Source organism: Lathamus discolor, chromosome 1 (genome assembly GCF_037157495.1).
Source record: "Lathamus discolor isolate bLatDis1 chromosome 1, bLatDis1.hap1, whole genome shotgun sequence".
In the NCBI taxonomy this organism is placed as follows: domain Eukaryota; kingdom Metazoa; phylum Chordata; class Aves; order Psittaciformes; family Psittacidae; genus Lathamus; species Lathamus discolor.
Genome location: NC_088884.1, coordinates 85,657,952 through 85,671,251, shown reverse-complemented (window position 1 = coordinate 85,671,251; position 13,300 = coordinate 85,657,952). Strand labels below are relative to the sequence as shown.

The following is a 13,300-nucleotide window of genomic DNA, read 5'->3' as shown; positions in this document are numbered from 1 at the left end:
ACAGGCAGCTGGCTATAAACCTTAACTAACAGCCACATGACTTTTTGTACTTCACAGAACACCTGCAAAGAAGTAACCTTTTTCTAGACATAAAAACAAAAAGCTAATTTTACTAAATCATCACTTTTCTCTTCACACCTTTAGGTACCATTTCACAAAACCTGTTCCTACTTGTCTCCAATGACCTTTCTAGGACAAAAAGTGCAAGAATATGTAAAGTCATGATGGAGTTGGAAGTGAGAAACAGGTGAAGTGACTAGGAATGACTAGGGAAAGTGCTGTGGAATAAAGAATAAGATTACAAACAAGAATATGACACGAAAGAGGTAAGTAGCCACAGTAAAAACTAAAACAGAAAGAAATGTTGAAAAGGAACAGTTATGCTTAAGGGGAACAGAAAAGGTAGAGATAATGACGGGTCCCAAATCCTATGCAAACATTGAACTTTCCTCCACATAAATTTATAGTTTAATTTAAAGTTTAGGAACAAGTTTCTAGGAGAGTTAACACAACTTTCTCACCTAAATCATCTAAAAGAATGCCATATCATAACAGAAAGCACATATCATTGTGAGGTTGCTCAACGCTGTCTTGCTAAAACAACATTTGACCCTTTACTCTGCTCAACATCAGAATTAACTATTAACTAGAGTAATATAATGGATAATTTTAATTCTTATTAGAGATGAGAATAATTTTCCAGCCATTGTCTTCAGCGTTATTGAAAAAAAAAAAAAAAACAAAACTAACAAATTCTAATTGTACACGTTCAAAAATTTCTATAAGAGTCATGCATAAACAAGTGTTTGTAAAGAAGCCTGGGTCCTCTGCTAAAACATTTAATCAAGCAGGTTTTTTCTTCCAGAAAGAAGCCAAAAATACAGATCAGTATGCTTATATATAAATAATGTACATTCAGTTCACATGAACTTACCTTTGCATATTAAAACACAAAATGATTGTCTACAATTAAAATCAAACACCATGACATTGCAATAATAAATTGATACAAAACACTGAATGCAGTGCAATGTGTAGCATTCATATTCTTCTGACAAATATTTTCACAAGCAGCCTTTTTTGACACATGAGCCACACAATTTCACATGGGGATGCCATTGTAGCATTTACAAGTTTAGTAAAGCTAAGGATTTACATAAACAATTAGAGGAGTTAGGGAAGCAGGATGGCATGTGTCCAGTACACTCTGTAAGAGTGTCTGTTTGGTTTTTGCTAAGGCAAAAGCTTAAGAACTAAGGGTTTGCAAAGCAGATTCAGCAGACAGTAGCCAGAAAAGGTGGGTATTTTGGCGCATGCTTGGATCAGGTGACAGTACAGACTGAAAACTATGGCAGCTCACTGAAATGGTTACAGAAAGTAATGGCCCTGGATTCTAGGTGGAAGCAAAAAGGCAAGCATACATAGCACTCAATCACAAGCTTTTCTAGCAAATCTACTGAGTAGTTTATAGCAAGGTTTATCTAGAACTTTCAGCAAAAAAGTCTGCAGAAGTTACACTGCTCTTATGAGCCCTTTAATGGAAACCAAAGGCTGAGTATTAAACCTACTTGGATATTTTTTTCTAAATTGGCATTATACTTATAACAAAGTAGAACCAAAGCACGCTGTTTCTACAGTTGAAGACTTGAGAAAATGTCAACAGTACAGTATACTACCAAAATAATGCCAACTCAAACCTCCTCCAATTGAAACTTTCCAAACTTTAGTAAACAGCTTTACAAGATACAAACAGCACTGTATCTGTTTTGTGCCCTAAATGTCCTTTGAGTCAATTCTATCCACCGCAATTCATCTATCATTTCCCTTTAAAATATGAGGTGGACCCCTATGAAGCTGTACTGTTGACAACACCCTGTCCAAATCTTTCACCTGGAGATAATCCTAGACTCTATCTCTTCTTTCTGATACATAAGAGACACCTCTCCAAGGTTATTTGCTAGAGGTTCACTTCTACAGGGCCTTTCAAGATTTAGCCACAATCTGCATTATGCTAGGTCCATACAGATTTCTTAGTACTGCAGAAAACTTAAGAATGGTCCCTTGACTGCAGAAATCATACTTAAGAGTTACTGTGTTGAAGCTGAATTCCTAGATATCCTGAGACAATTACTCTGAACTACAAAGTGTATGATTAATTTCAACCTATTTTAATATTGTATAAATTAGTAAATGTTTTCATTTACAATGTAGCATTGAAATGAGGTGGAAAATCATACTATGAAGATTATCAAAATCTACAATGACTCTGTTGTCTCAAAAATGGCAATGGAGACACCAATAATAGTCTTTCAAGTTCAATCTCTGAGTCTTTCACTAGGCAAAGCCATTATTCACACTTCCCTTATCCCCTTATTCTTGCATCTTCTTCTTTAAAACCTATTAATCTGCTTATACAGAAAGAAGTGTGAGATTTTTTCGTAGGCTTGTTTGGTGGTTTTGTGTTGGTTTTGGTGGGTTGCAGGGGGGGGCGGCGTGTTGGGATTTTTGTTTTGCTTGTTTATCTTTCTAAAATATGATTAAATAACTGTATAAAAAGTCATATCCTCTTGTCTGTGAAGTTTAAACACAAAATTTGGGTAGCAAGCAATTAAACCTACAACAGACTAACCTAAACTTTGGAATGATTTTCAAAGCTACCCCATCCTTTTTTAAAAAATTACTCTATATTCATCTTTAAGACCAAAAGATGTGAAAACGAGAACATTGCTTATGATACGGAACTGAAGGAAGTAGATTACTGGGATTTATCAAATGAAAGCTAAGATACACTAAAACATCAGGAAACAGTGCAACCACACCACCGAAGAGAAGAGGTATACTTACTTACTCCTACAAAGCTTAACTACAGACAAAACATCCAGCCTAGAGAACAATATTTAATCAGTGCTTTTCTGACAGGCGAGGTCAGACAGCACATATCCCACCTCTCAAGACTCTCAAGAGCAAAAAAGCAGGTTTAAGTTTGGACGTTGACAAAATTCTTAAATTACTGAAGAAACAAATTTAGGAACATTTAGGATTAAAACTGCATCCAGCTTTCGTGCATTTACAGGGCATGATATTTCAACTGGCTGATCTTGTAAGCTTTATGACCAACATCATTAAACACAAATATTTTATACAGTCTACTGTTACATGATATCTGTGACATGACCTAATTTAACTCTGTAAATATAAACAGAATGTCCCAGATTAAAACCAGAAAGTAACTCCTTGGACTTTCACACTGAAAAAAGCAAACCTCCACTGTTCTACACTTTGTCTATCAGACAACTTGCAAGTTGTATATGTACTCAATCTTAGAAATAAATATACAAGAATCACCTGCACAGACTACAGCATAATTTATCTTTTCTAAATATTAAAGGTAATCTTTGAGGCAACAGTTTTCCAGGAACTGGTTCAACAAAATCTGCTACCAACACCAAAAAGCATTATCTACAACCACCATAACAGTAATACATCCTATAATTACTACTTTTAATCATAGATGAAGGTTGGATAGGAACTGCACAACAAACAAAAATCCTGCAATAATACCAAAACCGCAGTAACAGTTTCATTTATAGCTAAAGAAAACCACCATGTGATACAAGTAAAATAAAATAAAAAAAAAACCCGCCAGAATTTTTAAGACAAAAATACTTATAATATACATATTAAAAATTAAACAAAATAAAATTATTAAGTTAACACCATATAAAGATTTAAACCTCACCATACTTCCTTAGAATTATAAAAGTTCAAAAGAACTCTCCAGGCATCATAAAATGTTAAATATCAGAAATTAATGCATCACTGCCAGACTTAAATATGTAACTTTGTCACTCCAGCTTTTAATTATTATTTCCATCAGTCATTCATCCTATAATGGTGAAGTCCTCACAGCTTGTTCCTCTAATCATGCGTGGACACTACGATAGATCTAGGAATCTGTTTTAATGGACCCTATTACAGTAACAAGGGCACGGTCTATAACTTTGAAGAGCTGCTAGGTAAAACTGAAGCTTACTCTATCTTGTATCTCCCCGTTGCTTTGTCATCTTGGCACAATGTACACAACATATTTTAAAACACGCCCAGTCTTTAAAGGGTTATTGCCATTCAGATGACGGCAGTAAAGGGGCTACCACACAAAGCTGGAGATGCTAAACTGTAACAAGACAAGTCTGCTTAAACCACATTTTATCTATTTTATAACTGGTATCACAAAATTAACTACAAGTATCATTTAAAGCTTTATACAAGCCAAACTATCTGGAGCCTGAAAACAAGCAACAATACTACTAGTTTATCTAACGGTCCTTGAAAGAAACATACAGAATTTTAAACAAAAGTCATCTCTCAACAAACACAAATTCACAGACAAGATTGCTGCTTTCCTGCTGACTGCTATGCACACTATCTACCCCACTGCACAACTGCAGAAATGGACCATTATTATTTGGCACAAAATTATACCGCCTCTGTATTTCCTATTCACTGTTTTCACTCCTCAGGCTTCTATTTGCTACATTCACAGAACCTCTGCATTCATTATTTCTATACACTCACAACCATTCATTTCGTTTTAAGACAAACCAGTCAGAGAAGCCTCCCTAAATTGGATCCAAAGAGCCTTCCCTACAGTGCCTTTGGAGTTCAGGAACTCAATGAGACCACATTACAAGAGACCAAAACCTTTAAACTTACAAAACCCACTGAAAATACTAGTGCAAAAGACCAAATTGCAGTAACAGAACCCAAAGTACAAACTGAACCAGAAAGTAGAATAACCATGGTATTTCCTTAAAGAAACATGGCATATCAAGGATCTTCAGTCTTAGCATTTTGAAGGAAAATCTCTTGTGCCTAGTTCAGCTCAGATAATTATCTTACCCGTTAACATTTAACCAGACTTATTTCTATAATACTGTTATGGTCAGCCAGAATTTGTATTATCTGCCATTTTCCTACAACACTGTCTATAGACATTTTACAGGGACATGTTTATCTGTAATTTAGCTGGGAAGGCATCCTTTCAACTAGAATCATTCTAGTTTTCTCCTAACAATAATATATTTTGAGCCAGACAAGGAGTTCTACAACTGTATCTTTGCAACAACAGAATGATATATCATAAAGCTGAAAAAATTCATTTTAATCCATGAAGAAAATTTTATCATGGTATCAGTTTTAGCCAAGTCCTGTGTTTTTAAATTAGGAAGAGTTATGAGCAAGAAATACAATCTTCTGCAAGATCAAGGTTTTTTCTCTTTTGTACCATCAATTTAAATCCGAACTGTAGTGGTGCAGTAAGCAACAGCTTTATTGGAGCATTTGTGCAGTGAGAAGTCTATGATGGCTTTCACACTGTCAGTTAAATTTCAGGGACACTTTTAAATCAGTATGAACATATTAAACAGCATTACTATTAGGCAAAGAATTCTAAACTGAAGATTTTAAATGCCAAGTTTATTGAGTTACAAACCTCTAACAGAACACAGGAATACTATTCTATACTGACAGTGATCATGATTTATTCAGTTACACAAACATCTACTCAGAACTTTCCAAAAGAAAAATAATGCACAGTCCCAAAGCAAATTATTTAATGAACATAAGGGTGCAGCTGCTTTAAAAAAGGATAGTCAAACACCAGTCACATTAACAATAAAAACCATTCAGGAGTACGTACTCTTCTGGGAAGACTGCAAAAAATAGACTAAAATATTACTGAAAAACATCACGTCCCCTTGCTCTGTTCAGAAAAGCCTCTGACAACTGCCTTAACCTCCCATTATCATATCAACACACACTGATGTACACGAAGTCAACCTGTAAATTCTCAAAGAAAAAGCAAGAGGTCAAGCTTAAAATGTTGGTTTTCTACTAGTTCTGAATGATAGCCACATCAGACAAAAACAGAAACATTCTGACATTTCCTACTCTGTTTACAAGTATGCCACATTTACACCCCAGGCAGCAGCAGGAAATGTAATTCACACTTTCACTGTATGTTTGTGTTTCTGTGAAAAAAAACATTCAGTTGCAGAACCAAAACACATTCAAGCTCTCCTCTTGCATTTCCTCATACAAAAACAAAGACTGCTGGAGAATTTCACTCCCACAGCAACTCCTGCGTTCCTTGGGTTTCACACAAGATCCTTAGGAATTTTCTTAACAATCTTTTCTCCTTCCATATTTCTAACTACCGGAGCTCAAGAATCACTCCTGAAGCATTTTCCTCAATAAGGAGTTTAAAAAAGCAATTATGTGAGAACACTGCTTATGTTGGTGCTATGAAACAGATATATGCAAAAGCAGTCTACTCAGCAAGTTCCTTGCACTTCCTAAGGAACCTTGAACCTCAGAGGGAAATTTTAACAAAGATCCTGTCTCCTGGATCCAGGACTCCTTTCATGTTTTCATATTTATAGTACATCTTAAACATATTTTTTTTCAGAGACAGCACCAGTGTATTTCCTCCACTTAACTATATACTCTCTTTTCTATAGATTTCTGCTTTGTCTACCTACTTTCATTTTTCAGAATCATCTTGATCATCACCTTTTTGTAATTTTACAAGCATTTAAACAATTTTGTCATTGAACTATAATTCATAGACGTTTTAGCAGCTTCTTTTCCATTCAAGAAACAGTCTCTACTTCCACATTTGATTTTTAAATCTTTTACTTCACCATGATGGTCCTGGTATATCTTACAAACTTAATTAAATAAACCTTCTTGTCATTGGCAAAAAAAGAAATATCCTTCTATGCTACTATGCAGGTTACTAGCAAAGCTTAAATAAAGCCTGAACATTTTCAAAAAAGAAAATAATTTTAGCTTATTTATGGCTGTGATTACATTCTTGTGAAACGTAAGCATAATGTAAAGATGTAGTATTATTTTCCTTAAGCTGTATAAATCCCTGTTCTCCTTAAGGCCAAGTATTAGTCAGCAAGGACAAATGAGTTCTAGAAAGTAGAGATGAATAGAAAATTTCTCCTTTGGTTTCTCAGTCATGACAGATCTGCACAGCATATTCATTATTCCAGTCTAAGAGTTAACTTTTATGTAATCTGCAACTCTACTGTACATCACACACCATATGTAACAACTGATCAGCTGTCTTCCTCCTTTCTTCTTCATTCAGCAACATACCTAGATCTGAAAAGAAACATATTTCCAGGAATATGAGCATAACCTGCCCAGTCCCTAACCAGTAGGATTAATCAAGACTGTTACTGCAGAGCTGCTGCTGATACCCATCAAGGCTGCAGATATACAGACCTCATCAGCAAGATGTTAACTCCAAAATTACTGTTGGGTTTTAACCTCCCTACTACAACCTTTTTGTGAAATGATCACCTCTGGGTATAAGATATTTGCCTTATTTTTTTCTGTCATTTCTAAAGAATTTAGGGTACTGTTTTGGGTATTATATCGAGAAATTAACTCATGACTTCCCCTTGCCTCCCTAGGCTTACATTTCTGAATTACTTTCTAGTCTAACTCAGTATATGTTTAGTGACCGCACATATCTCACTCTATTATTCTAGTAAAACTCTTCCACAGTAACATCCTACTAAACACTATCTCAAAGATGCAACAATTAATTTGAACTTTTCATGGCAGCATACGAGACAAAAAAATTTTGGTGCATTTTCAACACCTTGATTCAGACTATGCTATACCAGTAACACATCTGAGAACTTCATAATACTAGTTTCATACAGAAAGTAAAATTAATTTTAAAATATTATCACTTTAGAACAAGCAAATAATACCAGCAAAAACAGAAATCTTCATAATTATAATGTTACAGGATGGTTATCGGAGCAAGAAACAAGGATACCTGGAAATTCAAACTGCAGTTTAGAGCAGGACACAGAGCTGCACTGCAACAGTGAAGTACAAAGAAGGAAAGTTTGTTTCAAGCGGAAACAAACTCCCAGAGGTCAGCTTTACACCTTTTTACCCTACCAGCTTTAAAAACATTGACTATTAGCAAGGTCTTCTGGTTTGGGTATTATAGAGAAGTTATGCCTGCCTTTCTTCTAAAGCATGTTATGTTTCCAGAAGAAAAGGGGGGTGGGGGTAAAAGTCTCTATTTCACCCCCTAGCAGGCCAGTACTGTATGTAGCTTTTCAGTAGACTGCCTCATCAACTCATCCATTATTCTCTGTGCCACTCTATAAGGAATTCACACACTTTGATCCCTAAAACTGCATAAAAAACAGAATATTGGGGCTTTTTTTCAAGTTAGGTGTTAAAGTGATTAAAAGGTTCAAATAATTATGCTGTAAGACCTGCACGCTGATAGCATTTTACAATACAAGATTGATGAACCAACCAATCCTGGATGATATACTATCCTTTCTCTTTAAACAGATAGTCCTCTTCATCTATTTTCCATTCTCTCAATTTTTATATTATTTAGAACACATCCATCAATTTCCTGAAATTAACAGAAGTACAACCATTGCTGAAGAAAGTGCAAGCTCATGCAAAACAAAACTCACCAATAACCCCCTACCCTCAAAGCAACCAACAAAAATCACACCTGATATTATCCCAGTTTTATAAAGAACTCTTTCCCTAAATTACTTGCTTCATGGACACTGAGCTGAAAGCGACTACAAAATAATCAGCTGAACATTCAGCTTTCCAGATTGATCTTATTCTTAGCAGTACTACTTCATGCTAAAACAATGTTTTGCAATTTTAAAGAAAGCCTTTAACAACATTAAAACAAGACATTTAGGCATTTGATGATTAAACGGATTTAAATTTGAAGCATTAACCTAAATACCCTACAGCATTTCTAAGAACTTCACTGAGCTGCCATAATTTCTGTCAGCATATGTAGTACTGAATGACTAGTAAAATACCTGAATTGAAACTATTCCAGTCTAGCAGTTTGTATGATCTTGTGTTACCCATAATTCCGACAAAGGCTGAGTTCAAAACAGCAAATTAGTAGATCAGTTATAGGAGCAGAATAGTGAAAAAAAAAAGCTACCAACAAGAACACAATTGACAACACCACTCCACAGGAACTGGAAAGACACAGACAGCAGAGTTAATAAGAGGTTGAAATAGAAAGGAAAAAAAGGAGCATGCTATAGCAATCTAGCACTAGGCGTGATCAAAGTGTACAGTATATAGCAATTATTGTCTTATCAGTAAGTTCTCAATCCACTTTAAAAGTTTTCTTTTGCTACATTTTCCTGTTTATTTGCCAGTTTGTTTCCTTTACCATTTTACAGAATTATTTGACTTAATATTTCATCACAGCATCAGAATTCTTTTTTTCTACTTCTTCACCTTCCCTCCCACACCCATGTGCCTTCATTTCCCCTTTCGTTTTCATTTTTTTGCAATATACTGAGTTCAAAGTATCATGCATCTTACATTCACTTGTCAGGAGCAATCTACAAGGTCCTGCAAAAACACTGCAAAGAGCCATTTAGTTGTGCAAATATGCATCTCTACCTTCTCTTCTTATCCTGCCTTCAGTCAGTTGGTAAAAATAAGGAAGTGCATAATGCAAGAAATTAATTTTTAAAACTTCTGAGCAAAACTGATTTATTTTGACCTAAATAAGTTTACCACACAGTAAATTCTGCACATAAATGACCCATATCAGACATTCGTTGAAAATACAGAAGCCTAAGGCAACTTTGTGGCAAAGAAAGGGAGGACTCACATATAATTTATACTTAGACATTCCTTTTAATCTTCTCTCCAGACTGTGGAAATAAATCTCAAAATCGGGGGAAGGGGGAGGGGAAGAACAATACTGTGTACTCATATGCTTTAAAAAAATCCCTTAAAGTAGGTTTTTTAATTCATATTAAGTCTCAGACTTTATTTCATGTTGCCAGTTTACTGGATCTTTAAATCAACAAAAATCTACCTGCTTGCAGGATTACTTACCTTGGGCCACAGGAAGAAGAAATAAAATGAAAAATAATAATAAAGATTTTTTTTTTGATTGCTTTTAAAGATGCATTTGCACAAAATTTGTTTATTACTCCTGACTAGTGCATGCAAAACCACTACAGGTGCTATTTTTTACTCTGCATTTTTGAGTGCACTGTTAATTCCAACCTTTTAAAGAGTATTCCTTGGCTTGTCTCAGCAAACATAACAACAAAGTCTTCAAAGTCAAGTCACTTAATTCTGCTGCCAGAACTAGGACATGCAAAATATACATGTTCCAGTACTGGAGTTCCAAGTAAATATTAAATAAAAATCTCAAAGTACTATCCAGTATATGCTTTTAAGAACAGAAACAAAGCTGTAAAGGTTTTATTAAAAGAGGTTAAAAATACATTTAGCTTAATTGTAGCCATTAGTCCTTAAGGATTTCAAGGAGCTGAAAATCAGCAAACATTCATAGTTAAGATCTAGTATTTCATCTTACTTGTGTTTGAATGGAAAACTGATTTTTAATATTAAAACTTGATGCAAAAAAAATAATTAAACCTTCAATAATTCAAAGACTGCCTTTAGTGCAAAGTTACTGGATTCAAAGTTCTTCATTACTTAACTTGAAATTTCTCACTAAAAACATACCCTCTGAGTGACTATTATTTTTCAAGCTTAAATTGTCTGAAAAATATTGCTTTTTAATATATATTGTTCAAATGCATTTTAGATAAAGTACATGATCATTACGACTGAAACTTGGGCAAGGAAGTTGTTCTTGTGTTAACATACCAGGATTGTGAATGCGATCCAGGAGCTTCACAGACCGTGCACTGACAACACCACCAACGTGGACAAGAAAGCCTGGTGGAAAGGTCGTCAAGGTAAAAAATGGAAATTCCTGTTATGATTAAAAACAAACATCAAATGACTGCTTACCAACCACTGCTGATTGCCAACAAACATGCAGTGAATTGATAACGTCCTTCAGGCTTACTAAGCGCTATGTAACCATACATCTTCACGTACCCGTACTACAATAAAAGCAGAGATATTATACAGTGTAAGAATACTTTTCCCCCATAGAGTTCTATCTAGCACAATATTAATAAATAATCAAAACTTTACACATTTTGTTAGCGAAGCCTCTATTGGTCCACTTTTAGGATGGCAGCTAAACAACATAATCCTCCTTTCATTAACTAATACAAAATGAAGAAACATTGTTCTCAATTTTTTAGGTCTCATTGTTACAACTGACAGCAGTTTGATTCTGAAGCACAGAATAGGACAAACTGTAGTCTTGTAAGAATGACGAATGTCGTATTTCAGGAAAACATACCTGCTGTGCTGCTGTCCAAACTTTAACAAGAAATATCTAACTTCTGGATAAAGCGTAAGTCTTCAAAATACAACTAAGTTCTTAAACTAAGGAAATTTACTTCCAATTCATTTGCATAAATTAGTTTTTACTAATTCATAATTAAAATTAAAAACTAAGAAGTTTCAGCAACTACTCAAAAATGCAGTTTGTACAAGAGGCAAAGTAATTTTTTATGACACACATGATGAAATAAAACAGTCATATTTGAAAGAGGTGAGCCCAAAACTTGAAGATTTAATTTTCTACAGGGACCTTCTATGGAAAGTCTAATACACACACTCATGGGGGAAAGGTAATAGATCTACGTTCAGCAATTCTAAATGCACAGAGGCAAAAAAAGAAAAGTCATGCAATCATGGTTTGTATAGTCATGGCAATTGACCAAAAGGAAAAAATAAACACCATAATTTCGTATGGGAGAAAGTATAGTATAGATTTCTTTCTCACATACTTGAAGCACTTGCAACAGTACAGTTCAACCGAGCTTCTACCTGAACAGTATACATGCTGCAGATTAAATGAGAATCACTGTTCTTCCAGCAATACATGGCATGAAAAGTCCTCTTAAACTAAAGCCCAATGCAGATTTTAAAAAATTAATACTTCAGAATTCTTACTATTAGAACTCATGTAACTTTTAAGAGGTCCTACAGATCTCAAGTTTTCTGGATTTTCATTTTACTTAAGACTTTCAAAATTAAGAAGCAAACTTTGAAATCGGCAATCATAGTAGGAACAACCAGAAGAAAAAAAAAAAAAACAACAAAGAACCCCCCAAAAACTGCAGTGGTGCTTTATGATGCAACTGAAAAGCAGGAAGATTTCACCACAGGACTCTGCAAACTTGCTTGACTAAACTGCCTTCAGGAGCACCAACTGATCTCTAGAGAGGGCTACAGAAGGATCCTCCGCCCAGAAGGTTATGACAGATCATAAAGTGCTTTGTGGGTTATCAGAACAGTCAAGAAAACTCTACAACACAGCCTGAACTCCGTTTCTGTACATCTTTCATGCTGAAAAAGTGAAAAAAAGCAGTACAACAGCAGTTTGTTAGAACCCTCTTTCACTGTGGCTCTCTAATACAATCTGTTTGGTGATTCACAAGTATACTGATAATACTTGTGCCTATATAATTCCATGACACTCATTCTGCCTAACTTACATTTAAATATATAACATACATGTTTGCTGTCCAATGTACAGTTATCCGACACTGACATTAAAAATAAATACCTTTCCCAGAACTAGAGAAATCAATAAAAATTCTACTGCATATGCCACCTACATAAATTCCATTAAGCCTGTATTTTATACATACATGTACACTCACACTTACATTGTGCTAAAGCAGTACACAGTGAAAAAAGTCAAACGTGCTCTAAAGCACAAGCAAATCTGATGCTTTCTAATCTATAGAGAGATTCAAAGTTACTTTCATTTTGTTCATTTTCATAAGGCTGTGTAGTGCAAGTAATTTTAATATGTTCAGACTTCCGGTTTGCCTGATTTCCTAAGCTACAAACTGGAATAAAATTTTAAGATAATAACATGGCTTTATCTCAATCAGCATATTGATACTTGCAACTCTATATTATGATACATGCTAAAATCAGACCTCTGCCCCATCAGTCAATTCCAGCCACAGATAACTCTGGGTAACTGACTCACTGAACCATTCTGACACGCTCCGATTCCATAGTATGATGCAGATCATCATACTATGGTTTTTCCCTTTTTACTTTTTTAAGCTCTTTTGGAGGCTTTGGGGTTTTTATTATTATTCTACTACTCACAAGTTCCAGCCTCAACTGCATGTGGTAATCTATAATACTTCAAAAAATTATAAAGCTATACTTACATGGGAAACAAAGATTCCCAGAAGCCAAACACAGTGTTTCTGTATTACAATCTCTTATATTACTGCAATTTGCAAAGGACTATCTTTACACCATGGTGACGCAAGAACAGAGTATTTCT

At 34.8% G+C, this 13,300-nt stretch overlaps 1 protein-coding gene across 22 annotated transcripts in view; it reads right to left on the bottom strand.

Annotated features, from left to right (window-relative positions):
- Positions 1 to 13,300, bottom strand: part of C2CD5 (C2 calcium dependent domain containing 5) — a 64,849-nt gene that overhangs the window by 26,117 nt on the left and 25,432 nt on the right. For all 22 annotated transcript variants that reach the window (XM_065684080.1, XM_065684090.1, XM_065684026.1 and 19 more), the window contains one exon: positions 10,732 to 10,840. In XM_065684080.1, coding sequence (XP_065540152.1) covers positions 10,732 to 10,840 — 109 coding nt within the window. The remainder of the gene's footprint in view (positions 1 to 10,731; positions 10,841 to 13,300) is intronic.